The 18,338-nt window shown below is 58.1% G+C and overlaps 1 protein-coding gene across 1 annotated transcript in view; it reads right to left on the bottom strand.

Moving 5' to 3' along the window:
* The window catches only part of IL13RA2 (interleukin 13 receptor subunit alpha 2), a 48,175-nt gene extending 33,629 nt beyond the window's left edge, over window positions 1–14,546 (bottom strand). Inside the window, exons 1-6 of the mRNA XM_054169486.1 lie at window positions 14,393–14,546; window positions 7,258–7,409; window positions 4,916–5,069; window positions 4,166–4,286; window positions 1,162–1,346; window positions 433–590 (exon numbers count right to left, since the gene is read on the bottom strand). Coding sequence (XP_054025461.1) covers window positions 433–590; window positions 1,162–1,346; window positions 4,166–4,286; window positions 4,916–5,069; window positions 7,258–7,409; window positions 14,393–14,471 — 849 coding nt within the window. The 5' untranslated portion in view covers window positions 14,472–14,546. The remainder of the gene's footprint in view (window positions 1–432; window positions 591–1,161; window positions 1,347–4,165; window positions 4,287–4,915; window positions 5,070–7,257; window positions 7,410–14,392) is intronic.
* Window positions 14,547–18,338: the final 3,792 nt, after the last annotated feature.

The following is an 18,338-nucleotide window of genomic DNA, read 5'->3' as shown; positions in this document are numbered from 1 at the left end:
CTCCAAGCTCCAGAGCCCTCAGCTCCCTCAGGCTCTCCTCCTGAGGAAGATGTTCCACTGCCTGCAGCATCTTTGTGGCTCTGTGCTGGACTCTCTCCAGCAGTTCCCTGAGCTCCTTCCTGACCTGAGGGGCCCAGAACTGGACACAAGATTCCAGCTGTGGCCTCAGCAGGGCAGAGCAGGTGGGGAGGAGAACCTCTCTCAACCACAGCCCTTCTAATGCACCCCAGGACCCATGGGATGCTGCCAGTTGGTGATGGCAGCAGCAGCACCACCCAGCATCCCTGCCCAGCCCACACACAGGGCAGCCAACAGTGCCCAGGATGCTGGGCAAGCTCCCCCCCTGCAGTGTGCCCTGTGCCCAGTGCTGCCCACCAGCGAGGGCTCCCCCACTGCTGCCCCTCCCCTTGCCACGTTCAGAGGGGTCCCTACCATCCAGGCAGCCTTGGCCTCCCTGTGGTCTCTTGCCAGCTGCACTTCGTACTCCAGGCACTGGGGAGGTGTCTCACCTCCAGGGGGGCTCCAGGCCACCTGCAGCTCCTCAGCTGCAGACATGGAAACCACCAGCTGCGTGGGGGGCGAGGGCTTGGCTGGGAGGGGAACAAAGAGAGAGCAGGTCAGGAGGTGCAAAGAGCTCAGTTCGACTGGGAAAGGCAGTGCCCAGGGAAGGAAAGAGCAGTCAGTCGTGTATGGGGCTGGGCTGTGCTTCCTCTCCCTGCCCCTGCTGGGTTTGCAAGCCACAGCAGACCCCAGCACACCTTGCGCTCGGCTCTCCTCAGCCGGTTCGAAGAGCCAAGCTCAAGGCTCTCCGCCACGGCTGCAGGAGCAGAGCTGCGGCTCAGGAACGGATGCAGGCCGCCCCCAGCGCCGGGGCAGTGCTGCCCGGGGCAGTGCTGCCCGGGCCGACCCCCGCAGGCCGTCTGCGTGCCCGGCTGCCCGGCTGCCGAGCGCAGCACCCGGAGGCAGCCGCTGACCCCCGGGGTGCCGAGCGGCGCTGCCCGCCCGCAGGCACCGCTGGAGACCGCGGGGCACGGCCCGCACCTCCTCTTCCCCAGGGGGAAGCCCACCCAGGCCGCAGCCCCTCTGCCACAGCCTCTCTTGGAGCCCCCTCCTGCAAGACCCGAGCCTTGGGGGCCCCCGGAGCCCTGCTGCCAGCCTCACCCAGGTCCTGCAGCCGGAGGGTGACATAGAGAGGGCGCAGCAGGGCGGCCGCCCCCGAGCCGTTGACGCAGATGCTGAGGTCCTTGTACTCCGCCTGGCTCAGGTTCTGCAGCCTGCAGCCGGTGTTGATGCCGTGGTCCTGGATGTAGTCCTCACACTGCGCCGCCTGGCCCAGCCCCTCGTACCTGAGCAGTGTCAGGAGAGCAGAGAGAGGGAAAGGAGCAGGGCTGGGGAAGGTCTCTCTTGTGAGGCTGAGCCTCAGCCTGCGGGGTCGCCCCCTTGGCTTGCCCAAGGGACACAAAGCAGGGTGAGGGAGATCAGACACCGGGGTGGGAAGAGCCTGGGCTTGAGGGGTGGCCACTGGCTGGGTAAGGAACTGGCTGGAGGGCTGCTCTCAGGGAGCTGCAGTCAGTGGCTCCATGTCCAAATGCAGACCAGTGACAAGCAGAGTCCCTGAGGGGTCGGCACTGGCACCAGTGCTGTTCAGCATCTCTGTCAGAGACACAGACACTGGGGCTGAGGCAGCCTCAGCAAGGCTGCAGAAGTCACCAAGCTGTGTGGTGTGGTTGAAGCAGGAGGGAAGGATCCATCCAGAGACTGGGATAGGCTACAGAGCCTAGCCAACCTCATGAAGTTCAACTAGGCCAAGGGCAAGGTCCTGCACCTGGGGAGGGGCAATCCCAAGCACAAATGCAGGCTGGGTGAGGAGTGGTTCCAGAGCAGCCTTGAGCAGAAGGCCTTGGGGGTGTCAGGTGGTGACAGAGTCCCCAGGAGCCAGCAGTGGTCCCTGGCAGCCCAGAGCCAGCTGAGTGCTGAGCTGCAGCCAGAGCAGGGAGAGCAGCAGCACAGGGAGGGGATTCTGCCCCTCTGCTCTGCTCTGCTCAGCCCCCACCTGCAGCACTGCCTCCAGCTCTGGGCCCCCAGCACAACAAGGACCTGGAGCTGTTGGAGAGGCTCCAGAGGAGGACACCAAGATGAGCAGAGGGCTGGAGAACCTCCCCTGTGGGGCCAGGCTGGGAGAGCTGGGGCTCTGCAGCCTGGAGAAGAGAAGGCTCCAGGGAGAGCTCAGAGCAGCCTGCCAGGACCTGAAGGGCTCCAGGAGAGCTGGGGAGGGACTTGTGACAAGGGCTGGGAGTGCCAGGCTGAGGAACAATGGCTTTGAGCTGGGAGAGGGGAGACTGAGCCTGGAGATGAGGAAGGAATTGTTGAGAGTGAGGCTGGGGAGACTCTGGCACAGGCTGCCCAGGGAGGCTGTGGCTGCCTCCTGCCTGGAGGTGTTCAGGGCCAGGCTGGATGAGGCCTTGAGCTACCTGGTGGGATTGTGAGCTCTGGGTGAGCTTGGGCTTGATGATCTGAAAGGTCTCTCCAGGCTCAGCAGTGCTGTGTTCTAGGATACAGTGGTTCTGTGTTGCCTCTTGAGGCTCTGAGGGGTCAGTGGCCTTGAGGCAGGGCTGGAGCCACCCCTGGCAGTCTGCACCTAATGAAGGTCTCCCTGCCCAGCACATCCTGTCTGGGGGAAAGACTTCAGGTGGCAGTGCTGCAAGCCTTAACACCCAGAGATCAGAGGATGCCATGGCAGGGGCCCTGCTCACTCTCAGAGCCTGGGCTTGTTACAGGCAGTGCAGTAAGGGCTGGGGTTGCTGGAGGTTTTCTGGCTTAGGGTTTTGCTTAGGAACAACTCAACAATTTCCATGATTTCCTTCAAGAAACATTTTGCAGCTAGCAGCATGGCCTCAAATCAGCACTTCTGCTTTGAAGGCTCCTTCCAAGAGCTACATGGAAACTATTAAAGGCAGCTCTGATTTTCTGCAGAAAGCATAAACCCAAATGATTTCAGAGCTTAACATCAGAGGAACTGAGAGACAGAACAGGACTGGCTTTGTCCAAGCCCACTAAGCCTGGCTTTGTTTTTCTTGCAGGACAGGGTCATTAGGCAGCAGGAAGAGGCAAGTGTGGTGCCCTTGGCAGCCTGTGTGAGATGAGCTAAGGCTATCAAAATACACTTAAAGGCTAAAACTATGAAGTTGCCAAGGATGAAAATATGTTTAAAGGCTGAAACTGCTAAGTTGCCAAGAAGCCCTGCCCTTTCTACAGGCCTCACTGAGCTTGGGAACCTCCTGCTGATGGTCTCCTCTTGAAGATACCTGTCCTGGCACCCAGGGGAATGTGCAGGCAGAATGATCCAGCTGTCTGCAGCAAAAGGCAATCAGAGCAAACCTCGGTCCCAACCCAGGCTGGGGGTGGAGAGATTGAGAGCAGCCCTGCAGAGAAGGCCTTGGGGGTGCTGGGGGGGAGAAGCTGGGCAGGAGCCAGCACTGGGCACTGGCAGCACAGAAGGCCAAGGGCAGCCTGGGCTGCATCCAAAGCAGTGTGGCCAGAGCTGGAGAGAGGATATCCTAAACCTCCCCTGGCACAGCTGCAGACTGTGTCCTCTTGTTCTGGTGCTGGATGCCTGGGAGAAGAGACCAACCCCCACCTGGCTACAACCTCCCTTCAGGTAGAGAGGCTAAGCAACCCGAGCTCCCTCAGCCTCTCCTCACAGGGCTGTGCTCCAGACCCCTCCCCAGCTTTGTTGCCCTTCTCTGGACACCTTCCAGCAGCTCAACATCTTGCTTAAAACTGAGGAGCCCAGAACTGGGCCCAGGACTCAAGGTGAGAGCAAACCCACCTGACTTCAAGGTCCTTTCAGGGAGCTGTAGAGAGCAGCGAGCTCTCCCCTCAGCCTCCTCCACACTAAACACCCCCAGGTCCCTCAGCTGCTCCTCCCCAGCCCTGTTCTGCAGACCATCACAGCTTTGTTGCCCTAGAAGGTCAGCAGAGCCTGGTTTTGTGGAAGCAGGCAGGGGTTTGGCATTTCCTTGCCAGGAGGCACATCATTCCTGCCCACCCTGGGTGGGCTGTGCAATAGCACTGCCAGCCATGAAAGCATTTTTGCCACATCATCAGTGCCCTGAGAGGTCCCTTGACTGCTGCCTGGATGTTTCCCTGCATTCCCAGTACATACCAATAGTACAGCCCATAATGGACACCTCGGGGAGCCAGGAGCCCTGGTTGCCAAGTGCACTTCAGGTATTCCCAGTTATGGTAGATGCAGTGGAAATTCTGAACCTCTGACTCCTGCTTTCCTGTCAAATGAGAAGGGAATTGAACCACTGAGCAAGCTCCCAGCCAGGCCCAGCAGAACCATCACAGTGACTGTGTGCTGCACTTGGAAGGCAACAAAGGACAAGAGGGACAGCCACCAGTCTTGGCTGCCAAGTGCTGTGCTTCCCACAACAGCCAGCTCATGAGATTTAGAGCAGAGGATGCAGAGCTGACCTTGCCAGCCAGCAGCAGAGCTCCTGCAGGGCAGCCCAGCAGAGCTGGCTACGAGCTCCAAGTAGCCATCAGCCACAGCCAGTGGAAGCAGAGGTGCTCTGGTGTCTGTCTGATACCTCATCCAGCCCTGCAATGGCACCTGCAGGGCAGCCCAGCAGAGCTGGCTATGAGCTCCAAGTAGCCATCAGCCACAGCCAGTGGAAGCAGAGGTGCTCTGGTGTCTGTCTGATACCTCATCCAGCCCTGCAATGGCTCCTGCAGGGCAGCCCAGCAGAGCTGCCTATGAGCTCCAAGTAGCCATCAGCCACAGCCAGTGGAAGCAGAGGTGCAGCAGGTCCAGCCCTGCAGCAGGCAGCAAGCCCCAGGCCAGCAGTGAGTCATGCACCAGGCTGATGCAAAGTGCAGAATGCCCCAGGTGCTGGAGGCTGCTGCTCACCTTGCAGTGGGAGCTGGAAGGTGGCATGAACCCAGGCACTGTGCACCTCCACGTCACCGGTGCAGCCTCCTCTCAGCAGCGTCTGCACCTTCACTTCAACAGTCCTGCTGAGGTCAAACCCAACTCTGAGTTTTAGCTTCCTAGTGAAAATAACCTGGTTGGAAGACAGACTTGATGAGCATCCCTTGTATCCTGGGGTGGGCTGCACAATTTGCTACCATTCCAGAGGGTCACAGGCTGGTAGGGGCTCAAAGTGCCACTGGAGATCATCGAGTCCAAACCCCCTGCCAGAGCAGGTGCACCCAGGGCAGGGGGCACAGGATCTCACTGTCCAGGGGGGGTTGGAATGACTCTTCATGACAGAATTACATTATCACAGTGTCACAGTACATTAGAGGTTGGAAGGGACCCCAAGAGATCATCCAGCCCAACCCCCCTGCCAGAGCAGCATCACCCAGGGGAGACTGCACAGGATCACATCCAGGGGGGGTTAAATGTGTCCAGAGCAGGAGACTCCACAACCTCTCTGGGCAGCCTGCTCCAGGGCTCAGCACCCTCAGGGAAGTGCATGCTCATGTTTAGATGGAACTTCCTATGGACCTGGAGCTCTGGGGCCAGCTCTGGAGCCTCTGTGCCAGGAGGGATCTGGAGGTGCTGGAAGGTGTCCAGAGCAGGGCCAGGAGGAGGAGCAGAGGGCTGGAGCTGCTCTGCTCTGGAGACAGCCTGAGAGAGTTGGGGTTGTGCAGGCTGGAGAGGAGAAGGCTCCCAGGAGACCTTCTGGTGGCCTTCCAGGATCTGCAGGGGGCTGCAGGAAAGCTGGGGAGGGACTTTTGAGGGTGTCAGGGAGTGATAGGACTGGGGGGGATGGAGCAGAGCTAGGAGTGGGGAGATGGAGATTGGATGTGAGGAAGAAGTTGTTGCCCGGGAGGGTGGTGAGAGCCTGGCACAGGCTGCCCAGGGAGGTGGTGGAAGCCTCCTGCCTGGAGGTGTTTGCAGCCAGGCTGGAGGTGGCTGTGAGCAACCTGCTGTGGTGTGAGGTGTCCCTGCCCATGGCAGGGGTTGGGACTGGCTGAGCCTTGAGGTCCCTTCCAGCCCTGCCAGCTCTGTGACTCTATGTTCAGTTTTTGTGCTCATTGCCTCTTGCCCTGTCACTGGGCACCACTAAAAAGAGCCTGGCCCCATCCTCCTGACACCTACCCTGGAATCATTGATAAGCATTGATAGATTCCCTCTCAGGCTGCTCTTCTCCAGGCTAAAAAGCCCCAAGCCACTCAGCCTTCCTTCATAAGAGAGCTGTTCCAGACCCCTAATCACCTCCGTAGTCCTTTGCTGCACCCTCTCAAGCAGGTCCCTGCCCATCCCAAGTGTCTGTAGGCTCATCTGTGTGCTTTAATGCTTCCTCACACTTCTGCCCTGCTTCTCCTGCCCAGTGTTTCTCCAGCACTCTTGTACCACCTGCACTGCCCAGCCCTGCTTCGAGTCCCTCCACCCCACAGGACGTGAGCGACAGGACAGAGCAGACTGTGGTTGGAGGCAGCCCCTGCAGGGAGGGGCTGACCAGGACACCAGCACAGATGCAGATGGAAGGCACTTGTTAGGACCACAGCATCACAGGATGTCAGGGGCTGGAAGGGACCTGTGGAGATCTCCCAGTCCAACCCCCTGCCAGAGCAGGACCACAAAATCCAGCACAGGTCACACAGGAACACATCCAGGTGGGTCTTGAAAGTCTCCAGAGAAGGAGACATGAGATGATAGTGACATGAGATGATCCCAGAGAGAAGGGACAATGAGTCCTGTAACTGATGAGAGGCACAGCCCCAACCTGCAAGGGTGGAGCAGCCCCTGGGCAGAACCTGGAGCTGCTGGAGAGGCTCCAGAGGAGGCCAGCAAGATGAGCAGAGGCTGCAGAACCTCCCCTGTGGGGCCAGGCTGGGAGAGTTGGGGCTGTTCAGCCTGGAGAAGAGAAGGCGCCAGGGAGACCTCAGAGCAGCCTGCCAGGACCTGAAGGGCTCCAGGAGAGCTGGGGAGGGACTTGTGACAAGGGCTGGGAGTGCCAGGCTGAGGAACAATGGCTTTGAGCTGGGAGAGGGGAGACTGAGCCTGGAGATGAGGAAGGAATTGTTGAGAGTGAGGCTGGGGAGACTCTGGCACAGGCTGCCCAGGGAGGCTGTGGCTGCCTCCTGCCTGGAGGTGTTGAAGGCCAGGCTGGATGAGGCCCTGAGCAGCCTGTGCTGGTGGGAGGGGTCCCTGCCCATGGCAGGGGGCTGCAGCTGGATGGTCTCTGAGGTCCCTTCCAACCCAACCCATTCCATGAGTTACAAGGATGTGCTTTCCCTTACCTTCCAGTCCCTGTCCCCAGCGTTGTGGTGCTCAAACTTGTAGGTCACTGTGCAGTCATTGAAGCTTTGCAGGCTGGCAGGAGGCTTCCATTCAATATCAAGACAACCTAAGAGCCCAGGGTCAGTGATCTGAAGGTCTCGTGGTGGGGCAACTGCATTGGAAAGGCAGCAGAGGGTTAGGCAGGGTGTGGATGTGCAGCAAGGAAATGAACAAACCAATTCCTGCCCTTGGGGAGCTGCTAAAGGCAGCCCCTGGCTGGCCCCAGCCCTGCCTGTGCTCAGCAAACCTGCTCCAGCTCTGCTCCTGCCCACCCCCAACAAACAGCTTTGGATGATGCTTAGAGAAGACTCTCAAGGACCACTGAAAAGAATGATACAAAGAGATGATGCTGAGTGGTGTGCTTGGTTGGACTGAAGGGCAGGAGGGCATCCAGAAGCACCTGGGCAGGCTGCAGAGGTGGCTGGGGAGAACCTCAGGAGGTTCAACAAGGCAAAGGGCAAGGTCCTGCCCCTGGGTCAGGGCAACCCTCGGTACCAACCCAGGCTGGGGGTGGAGAGATTGAGAGCAGCCCTGCAGAGAAGGCCTTGGGGGTGCTGGGGGGGAGAAGCTGGGCAGGAGCCAGCAATGGGCACTGGCAGCACAGAAGGCCAAGGGCAGCCTGGGCTGCATCCAAAGCAGTGTGGCCAGAGCTGGAGAGAGGATCCTGCCCCTCTGCTCTGCTCTGGGGAGACCTCACCTGCAGTGCCGGGGCCAGCTGTGGAGCCCAAACACAAGAAGGGCTTGGAGCTGATGGAGAGGGTCCAGGGGAGGCAATGAAGATGTTGAGAGGGCTGGAGAGCCTCTGCTATGGGCACAGGCTGGGAGAGTTGGGGCTGTTCAGCCTGGAGAAGAGAAGGCTCCAGGGAGACCTCAGAGCTGCTTTTCACTATCTGCAGGGCAGCTGCAGGCAGCTGTGGAGGGACTGCTCAAAAGGGGCTGTGGGGACAGGACAAGGGACAATGGTTTGAAAGTGGAGCAGGGCAGAGGTAGGTTGGACATCAGGAGGAAGCTCTGCACAGGGAGGGTGGGGAGACACTGGCACAGGCTGCCCAGAGAGGTGCTTGAGGCTCCATCCCTGGAGCCATCCAAGCTCAGCCTGGCTGTGTCCCTGTGCAGCCTGCTCTGGCTGGAGCTGTCCCTGCTGCTTGCAGGGCTTGGACAGGATGCCCTTGGAGGGTCTCTCCCAGCCTGATTGCAGTCTGTGAATGCCACACCTTGGACACTCTTTTCCAAGGTGTTTTAAGCAAAAGCAGAGTCCTGGGATGGACCTGAGAGTCCTGCTCAAGTTGTTTGTGTGCTTGCTTTTAGTTGATGGCATTTGCCAACTGCCAGGGCAAGCCTCCTTGCAGACATTTTTGTTCAGCACCAGAGGATAACAGCTCACAGGAGGCTGCCAGGGAAATTGATGTTAAGCATAACAGGCAGCAATCACCCAGATTGCCTCAAATATTTCCTTCCAAGGAGATGGAAGATTAATGAAAAACAGAGACCAAAAGCCCTGCAAAGCAGAAAGCTGAAACCACTCTGCCTTTGAAGGTCCATCAGCTCTCCCCCAGAGTGCTTTCCCAGGCAGGCTGGCTGTTACCAAGCACATATTAGATGCTGCCAACAAACATCCTATGGATGAACTCTGTCCTTGGACATCCTTCCTCCAGGCCCAGCTCTGCCTGAGGAAAGCAGTTCATCCATTCAGTTTGATTAACTCAATGCAGGCAGTGCTGGTCACACCTGGGGTGACTGCCCTGCCCTCTCCAGAGGTGAGGCTCTCCCTTGGCCTTGCTGCACATGCAGGCAGTTTTTTGCCATGCTGGTCAGGAGCCTGTCTCCTGGCCCTGCCACTGCACCATTCCTCTGTTTAAGTCACAGAATCCTACAATCACAGCCTGGGCTGGGCTGGAAGGGAGCTCCAGAGCTCATCCAGCCCAAGCCCCTGCAGGCAGCAGGGACATCCTGCACTGGAGCAGGCTGCCCAGAGCCCTGCCCAGCCTCACCTGGAATAGCTCCAGGCATGGAGCCTCAACCACCTCCCTGGGCAGCCTGCTGCAGTGTTCCAGCAGCCTCCTGGGGCAGAACTTGTTCCTCACATCCAATCTCAGTCTGCTCTGCTCTCATTTCAAACCATTGCCCCTGGGGCTGTCCCTGCAGGCCTTTGGGAGCAGTCCCTCTGCAGCCTTCTTGGAGCCCCTGCAGGTCCTGGCAGGCTGCTCTGAGGTCTCCCCAGAGTCTTCTTTTCTCCAGCCTGAACTCTCTCAGTCCCAACTCTCTCAGCCTGTCCCCATAGCAGAGCTGCTCCAGTACCCTGAGCATCTTCCTTGTCTCCCCTGGGCCTGCTCCACCAGGTCCATGTCCTCCTGTGCTGAGGGCTCCAGAGCTGTGCACAGCACTGCAGGCGAGGTCTGGTCCCTGGGTCACTGCCTTCTCTGGCAGCTTCTTCATGCCTTCATGAGGGTCTGCCTCGTTCTCCCCTTTTATATTTTGGTAATAAATCCATGAGGAGAGCAGAGCCTGGGAGCATCTTTCAGTGGAAGACAGGGATGCAAACCCAGCTGTGACATGCTCCTTGGGAAGGCTGCAGGGAACGCTGGGAGGAGGATTTGTTCCTGCTAGGGACACTCTCCCAAATGAAGCACTCCACAGGCAGCAGTCTGCAGACCCCACTTCTTCCCCGCCTGTGAAGCTGCAGGAGGGATTCACTGCTACATTAGATGGCAAAGGAGAATCTCATGGCCATGGGCTTGGGGAGATGCTGGGGTGAGGAGCTACAGATTGGGGAAACAATAGCTGTGGAGTGGCTTTGCTGTGCAACAGATCAAACACTCTCCCTCCCACCACCTCTGAGAGCCAGGAATGCAGCCAGTGGGGTGGTGGGCTTGCTCCAGGGGCAAAGGGGTATTCAGCAGCCCCATGTTCCCACAGAGGATGAGCATCTGTGCTCTGCTAGGTCAGGCATGTGCTCCCCAGCTTGGCTGGAGGAGGGGGGTAGCAGTTCTGCCGGTACAAAGAGTGCTCCAGCTGGGCTGTGGTGAGAATCAGAGGTGGGAGCAGGGGCAAGGTGAGGGCATCTCACTTCACCTCCTGGTCTTCATAAACATGCAAAGGCTCCAGGAAAGGGAGAAGCAGTGCAGGGGAGAGCAAGGCTGCAGGAATGGTGCTTGAAGGGCTGCAGCTACTGAAAAAAGAATACATGGCTCCTCCAGAAGGGGCAGGAGGGAGTGGGGTGAAGCAGAACAGGTGATCCTACCTCCAGCCAGCTCAGGCTGAGAGCCCACCAGGGCCAGGGCAAGGACAAGCTCCGTATCACCATGCCCTGTGCCCCAAAGGCAAGCCCTGGGGTAGCAGTTGCCATGTGTACAATTCCCATCACAGGCCAGCTGAGGAGAACTGGTGGGGTGGCTGGGAGATGGGATGGGCTCCCCTGTGCTTGCCAGGTGGCTACCAGGATGCTGAAGGGACTGGAGACTGCCTGGGGAGGAGTGCTGGTGGGGGAGGGAGCTGGACTGGCAAGGCACTGACTGGTCAGCAATGTGCCCCTGTGAGCAAGAGGGCCAAGGGCATCCTGGGGTGAGTCAAGGGAGGTTCTGCTGCCCCTCTGCTCTGCCCTACTCAGACCACAGCTGCAATCCTGGGTCCAGTGCTGGGCTCCCCAGGTCAAGAGAGACAGAGACCTGCTGGAGAGAGTCCAGTGGAGGCTGTGAGGATGATGAAGGGAATCAAACATCTCTGCTGTGAAGAAAGGCTGAGAGCCCTGGGGCTGTTGAGTCTGGAGAGGAGAAGGCTGAGAGGGATCTGATCAATGTCTATCAATAGCTGAGGGCTGGGGGTCAGGAGGGAGGAGACAGGGACAGGCTCTGCTCACTGTGCCCTCAGATAGGCCAAGGGGCAGGGGATGGAAACTGCAGCACAGGAGGCTCCACCTCAACATGAGGAGGAACTTCTGCACTGGGAGGGTCCCAGAGCCCTGGAGCAGGCTGCCCAGAGAGGTTGTGGAGTCTCCTTCTCTGGAGCCTTCCCAGCCTTGTCTGGATGTGTTCCTGTGTGACCTGTGCTGGATTCTCTGCTCCTGCTCTGGCAGGGGGATTGGACTGGAAGCTCTCCAGAGATCCCTTCCAACCCCTGACCTCCTGGGATCTGTGATCCTGTGATAACTGCTGAGCCTCACAGCCATGCAAACAGAGCAGCACAAAGCTGCCAGCCCTGGTCAGGAGCCTGGGGCTGAGCTGGCAAGGAAGGGTTAGTCAGAACAAGTCTCTGACTGGAAATGATCATGGCTGGAAATTTGTTTCCATCTTAAGCTTGACCTAAACATTCAGATTGGTTATTTTCAGAACAATTGCAATTGAAACCAACAATCTTGTGAGGCTGAGCTCTGGAGAGGATGGCAAAGCTGCTTTGGAGGATGTGGCTTGAGAGGGAGGGTTGCTGAGGGTGGTGCAGCAAAGAGGTGCTCAAAGGAATCACGAAGATGATCAGAGGGCTGCAGGACCTCCCCTGTGGGGCCAGGCTGGGAGAGCTGGGGCTGTGCAGCCTGGAGAAGAGAAGGCTCCAGGCAGACCTCAGAGCAGCCTGCCAGGACCTGAAGGGCTCCAGGAGAGCTGGGGAGGGACTTGTGACAAGGGCTGGGAGTGCCAGGCTGAGGAACAATGGCTTTGAGCTGGGAGAGGGGAGACTGAGCCTGGAGATGAGGAAGGAATTGTTGAGAGTGAGGCTGGGGAGACTCTGGCACAGGCTGCCCAGGGAGGCTGTGGCTGCCTCCTGCCTGGAGGTGTTGAAGGCCAGGCTGGATGAGGCCCTGAGCAGCCTGTGCTGGGGGGAGGGGTCCCTGCCCATGGCAGGGGGCTGGAGCTGGATGAGCTTTGAGGTCCCTTCCAACCCAACCCATTGTATGCATCTATGAAGCTTTCACAGAATCACAGAATCCCCAAGGTTGGAAGAGACCTCAAATCTCATCCAGTCCAACCTGGCACCACAGACCTCATGACCAGACCATGGCACCAAGTGCCACATCCAATCCCCTCTTGAACACCTCCAGGGATGGGGACTCCACCACCTCCCTGGGCAGCACATTCCAATGACGAACGACTCTCTCTGGGAAGAACTTTCTCCTCACCTCCAGCCTAAACCTCCCCTGGCACAGCTTGAGACTGTGTCCTCTTGTTCTGGTGCTGGCTGCCTGGGAGAAGAGACCAACCCCTTCCTGGCTGGGCTGGAACCTCCTTTCAGGTAGTTGTAGAGGGCAATGAGGTCTCCCCTGAGCCTCCTCTTCTCCAGGCTAAGCAACCCCAGCTCCCTCAGCCTCTCCTCACAGGGCTGTGCTCAAGGCCTCTCCCCAGCCTTGTTGCCCTTCTCTGGACACCTTCAAGTGTCTCAATGTCCTTCTTAAACTGAGGGGCCCAGAACTGGACACAGGACTCAAGGTGTGGCCTAACCAATGCAGAGCACAGGGGCACAATGACCTCCCTGCTCCTGCTGGCCACACTGTTCCTAATGCAGGCCAGGATGCCATTGGCCCTCTTGGCCCCCTGGGCACACTGCTGGCTCATGTTTAGGCAGCTGTCAATCAGCACCCCCAGGTCCCTCTCTGTTTGGCAGCTCTCAGCCACTCTGACCCCAGCCTGTAGCTCTGCAGGGGGTTGTTGTGGCCAAAGTGCAGCCCCTGGCACTTGGCCTTGTTGAATGCCATCCTGTTGGCCTCTGCCCATCTGTGCAGTCGGTCAAGGTCCCTCTGCAGAGCCCTTCTGGCCTCTAACTGACCAACCTCTGCCCCCAGCTTGGTGTCATCTGCAAACTTGCTGCTGACTGACTCAACCCCCTCCTCCAGATCATCAATGAAGATGTTAAAGAGCCCAGGGCCCAGCACTGATCCCTGGAGCACACCACTGGTGCCTGGCTGCCAGCTGGCTGTGGCACCATTCACCACCACTCTCTGGGCTCAGCCTCCAGCCAGTTCCTAACCCAGCTCAGTGTTTAACTTCCTCAAGGGGCTGAGTGCTGGACTCCACCAGAGGAGCCAGGCCTCAATGGACTCAATGGACTTTGCTCATGCCGACAGCTGACCTCACACTGCTCAAACACCTTGCTCAGAGACCTTGGCCTTGAGAGCATCAACTCCTTCCTGGAGGTGCTCCAGGGATTGGTGTGTGTGTGTCTCCCAGGCTCACAGTACCAAAGCATTGCAGGGATTTCTCACTCAGTTCAGAGCAATTCTGTACATCAGTACCACAAAGGCATTTTGTTTCCCCATCTCCCCTGTCATTTAGGCATCTATCCCAGTATCACAGTATCACTAAGGTTGTAATAAATGTCTGTATGATAGAATCACAGCATCACAGAGCATTAGAGGTTAGAAGGGCCCTCCAGAGACCATCCAGTGCAAACCCCTGCCAGAGCAGCATCACCCAGGGGAGTCTGCACAGGAACACATCCAGGTGGGGTTGGAAAGGCTCCAGAGCAGGAGACTCCACAGCCTCTCTGAGCAGCCTGCTCCAGGGCTCAGCAGCCTCACACCAAAGAAGTTTCTCCTCATGTTGAGGTGGAACCTTCTATACTCAAGCTTGAACCTGTTGTTCCTTGTCTCATTACTGCACACCACCCACAAGAGCTTGGCCCCCTCCACTTGACCCCCAGCCTTCAGCTATTGATAGACATTGATCAGATCCCTCTCAGCCTTCTCCTCTCCAGACTGAACAGCCCCAGTGTCTCTTCACAGGGGAGATGCTCAAGTCCCCTAAGCATCCTCCTGGCTCTCTGGTCAGTTGTGTATTTCTCACATTGCAAATGGGAAATAACTGAAGCAGGGCATAGGTGCAGGAAATGAAATGGGAGCCAGGGTCTGTTCCACAGCAAACTCATGCTAAGACTTCCCTCAGGGCTTGTTCTGATCTAGTGTGAGGAGTCCCTGCCCATGGCAGGGGGGTTGGAACTGGATGATCCTTGAGGTCCCTTCCAGCCCTGACCATTCTGTGACTGATTCTGATCTTGAAGCTGATGTGGAGGCAGGGGGGGGTGTGGGGCAGGAGGGGCCTGGGGGAGTAGGGGGAGCAGGAGGGGCAAGGAGGAAGAGGGTGGAAGGGGAGGGAAGGGCAGGGAGGGCTGTACCTGTGATGTGGGAGGAGAAGGACACCGCACAGCCCCACAGCAGCGTCACCCAGAGCACGGAGAGCCTCTGCGCAGCCATTTGGAGTTCCAGATGGACAAGGTGTGGGGTGACAGCAGCACTCTTCTGGTGTCACAGCACTGCTCCCATGGCACATCTGCACGGAGGCTGGAGGAAGAAAGCAGAGCCAAAAGGCTTCTGGGCACTGGCAGGGCCCTGGCATTGCTGTGCACCAGGAATGGGCACCGGCGAGAAGGACCTTGAGCTGTGTTTGCCAGCTGGGATTAATCATTGCCCAGGGCACCTGGGCTTGGAACTTCAGGATATGGCAGCACATGGATGGCTTTGGCTCCCTTTGCAACAGTTCCTGCCTAACTGAGCTCTCTCTGAAGATACAGCAGCCTGTACCTGACTCACCAAGCCACCTGCAGCACTTCCTCTGCGCCTCTCCTCAGCTGAGAGCTGTTCCAGTGCCCTCAGCAGCTCCCTGGCCCTGTGCTGGACTCTCTCCTGTAGTTCTTTGTCCTTCTGCAGCTGGGGAGCCCAGAACTAGACACAGTGCTCAAGGTGAAGCCTCACCAGGGCAGAGTAGAGGAGCAAGAGATCCTCCCACAGCCTGCTGGCCACACTCTCCTTGATGCCTCTCAGGATGCCTTTGGCTTTCCTGGGCACCAGGGCCCTTTGCTGCCCTGTGGGCATCCTGCTGACTGCCAGGACCCCCCAGGTCCTTTCCCCCAGAGCTCTCTTCCTGAGGTCAGCCCCAAGCTGGGGGTTTGTTCTTCCCCAGATGAAGGACTCCACCCGTGCCCTTAGTGAATGTCTTCAAGGTTCTGATTCACCCTCAGGTCAGGAAAGAGGTTGAGCTGCTGGAAGGTGTCCAGAGAAGGGCAACAAAGCTGGGGAGGGGTCTGGAGCACAGCCCTGTGAGGAGAGGCTGAGGGAGCTGGGGTTGCTTAGCATGGAGCAGAGGAGGCTCAGGGGAGACCTTCCTGCTCTCTCCAACTCCCTGCAGGGAGGTTGTAGCCAGGTGGGGGTTGGTCTCTTCTCCCAGGCCACCAGCATCAGAACAAGAGGACACAGTCTCAAGCTGTGCCAGGGGAGGTTTAGGATTCCCTCTCTCCAGCTCTGGCCACACTGCTTTGGCTGCAGCCCAGGCTATTGGAATGTGCTACCCAGGAAGGTGGTGGAGTCCCTATCCCTGGAGGTGCTTAGGAAGAGCCTGGCTGAGGCACTTGGTGCCATGGTTTAGTTGATCAGATGGTGCTGGGGGATAGGTTGGGCTGGATGATCTCAAAGGCCTTTGCAACCTGGTTAATTCTATTCTATCCTATCCTATCCTATCCTATCCTATCCTATCCTAACATGCCAACACCTACCTGCACATGCAGTGCATCCCTGAGCTCTGGTGCCAGCCTTGCTTTGCATCGTGCACACAGCCCTGGCTAGAAAATGTGGACCCCCAGGGGATGCTTTGGGAGGGCTGCTCACTCCTCACTAGCTGGCAGTAGGCAATTGCTGCAAGGCTGGAGGAGAGTGCTGTTAAACCCCAGGCAGTTTCTCCTCCATGGCATGACATCTGCTCCAGCACCCCCCAGTGCTGCTGCTGCTGCTGGCTGTTTTCAGGCTTGCCCAGCAGCTCAGCATGAGGCTGCCAGAACAGAGGCTCAGACTCCCAGGTGCTGCAAAAATACATCAGCAGCAATGGGAATAATCCAGGTCCTCTCCCAGCTCCCCAGGAGGAGCACTGCAGCCATGGATACAACCCTCCAGAGCCCACAGAGCCAGAGAACGTTAGGGACCTGGAGAGAGCTTTGTTGCCCTCCTCTGTCCTGCTCCAGCTCCTCCATGACTGTTCCCTGTTGGGAAGGAAACTCTGCTCCAAACACCTCTCCAGGGCTTTCAGTAGGGGTGCTTGAATCAATGCCTCAAATGGATGTGGTTGTGCTTCCCAGGTGGAGTCAAGGGAATGCTTTGGAGCAGCAGAGGCAGCATCAGGCCCTTTGCCACCTGCCAGTTCTCCTCTGTAGCTGCCCTGGCAGCCTCCATGCAGGGCTGAGGGAAGCACAGTCACTTGTCAGGTGTGAAGCCATTCCCATCACCCTGGGGGCTTGGTTCTGGCTCCAGTGAGGTGCCAGTGGAAGGAGCATGGCCACCCTTCCTGCTTTGGGGCTTTTTGAACTTCCAAAGCAGTTGCAAGGCAGATTTCAGACCCTTTTTGCCTTTGACTGTGCTAAGGAGGAAAGCAGCCAGCAGTGCTGTGTGCTGAGTGTGAGCAGAGCTTTGGAAACTTGAGAGGAGGGCAGGGAAGGGCTCTCAGACTGTGAAGACCACTTAGTCTTGACAGGTGCCAAGAGGAGCTCTGAAGTGGGGAAGCAGGAGGCCCATGACACACCACTGGCTTGATCTGCAGGGGCATTTGGTTGGAAAGCAACCCCAGAAGGCCAAGGAGGCTTTGGGCATGGTCGGAGACCACTGAGCAGCTCCTTGCTTCCCATCTCTTCCAAGCACAAAGCCACAGCAAGGGGCAGTACAAACCTTGCTGCCTTGAGCATCCTGTGACTGCTGGGGCTGAGGGGGTTATGCACAGTGCTGGCTGCTTCCTTCTGACTGTCTGCACAGGGTGGGGGGAAAGTCCCTTGCTGCTGGTAAATGTATGGCTCTGCCTTCAGAGTTATGCAAGATGAGGATCTAACAGGGGTGGCATTTGGTTGTGCAAGCTGCTCCAGCAGAAAGGGTCACACTCCCCAGAGCATTTGCAGCAGCTGAGGAATGTTTGCCAGCAGGGAGAATGCCAGCTCCCAAGTGCCCAGACTGGCTCACTTCAGAGAAAATCAGGGTTGGGGGGAAAAGCAGAGCTGGGATTTTGGCCAGCAGGGCTGCATGAGGCAGCTGGCAGCAGCAGGACAGCTGGGAAGCAGCAGTGGGTGCCTGCCCACCCAGCCACCTCCCAACACCCTCACCAGCTCCCTCTGCAAGCTGCCAGGTGGCTCCTTGCCCTCTCCTTACACCACTGCACTGATACCTGCTGCTCATGCCATGCTCTCTCCCTGCCAGCATTCATGCAATCCTCCTGCTGGTCCTGGAGGAGGAGATGGGATGAGAGCAAGCTGGGGGGGACCAAGATGCTGAGGGGACTTGGAACATCTAACTTATGAGGAGAGGCTGAGAGAGCTGGGGCTGGCTAGCCTGGAGAAGGGGAGGCTGAGGGGAATCTTGTTCATGATGACCGATGGCTAACGGCTGAGTGTCAGGAGGATGGGGCCAGGCTCTTCCCAGTGGTGTCCAGTGGCAGGACAATAAAGGGTGGACACAAACTGGGACACAGAATGTTCCACATGAAGATAAGGGGGGAAAAGTCTTCACTTTGAGGGTGGCAGAACCCTGGAGCAGGCTGCCCAGAGAGGCACCTCTGGAAGCATTCAGCCTGGCAGTGTTCCTGTGGGATTCACTCTGGGTGCCCCTGCTCTGGCAGGGGGGTTGGACTGGGTGACCTCCAGGGTCCCTTCCAGCCCTCACCATGCTGGCACTCTGTCACTTCTGTGCCCTGTGGGAGCAATGTTGAGAGGAGGCAGAGCCTGTGGGTGGCAGAGCCGCTGGTGGCTGTGCACAACCCTGCAGAGGTCCTGGGCTCAGAGCTTGGCTCTTACCAGCTGCAGCTGTCAGCAATGTCCTAGCACGCTGGGAGAGACACGGGGCAAAGCTCTGCACATGCAGGACCACAACCTCGTGGCCATGAGCTGGGGGCAGGGACAGGCAGGTGACTGCCCCCTTCCTGACCATCTAGCTGGGCTCAAGCTGCAAGAAACCTCCTGCCTGAGGAGAGGAGAAGCTCCCGGGGAAAGCATGGATTAAAATATATCCACTCGGGCTCAGCAGCAACACACACACACACAGACACACAGACACACACACACACACACACACACACACACAGAGACACACACACAG

This window comes from Dryobates pubescens, chromosome 18, assembly GCF_014839835.1.
Source record: "Dryobates pubescens isolate bDryPub1 chromosome 18, bDryPub1.pri, whole genome shotgun sequence".
Lineage (NCBI taxonomy): Eukaryota > Metazoa > Chordata > Aves > Piciformes > Picidae > Dryobates > Dryobates pubescens.
Note: the sequence above shows the minus strand (reverse complement) of the source record. Positions and strands in the feature narration are given on the sequence as shown.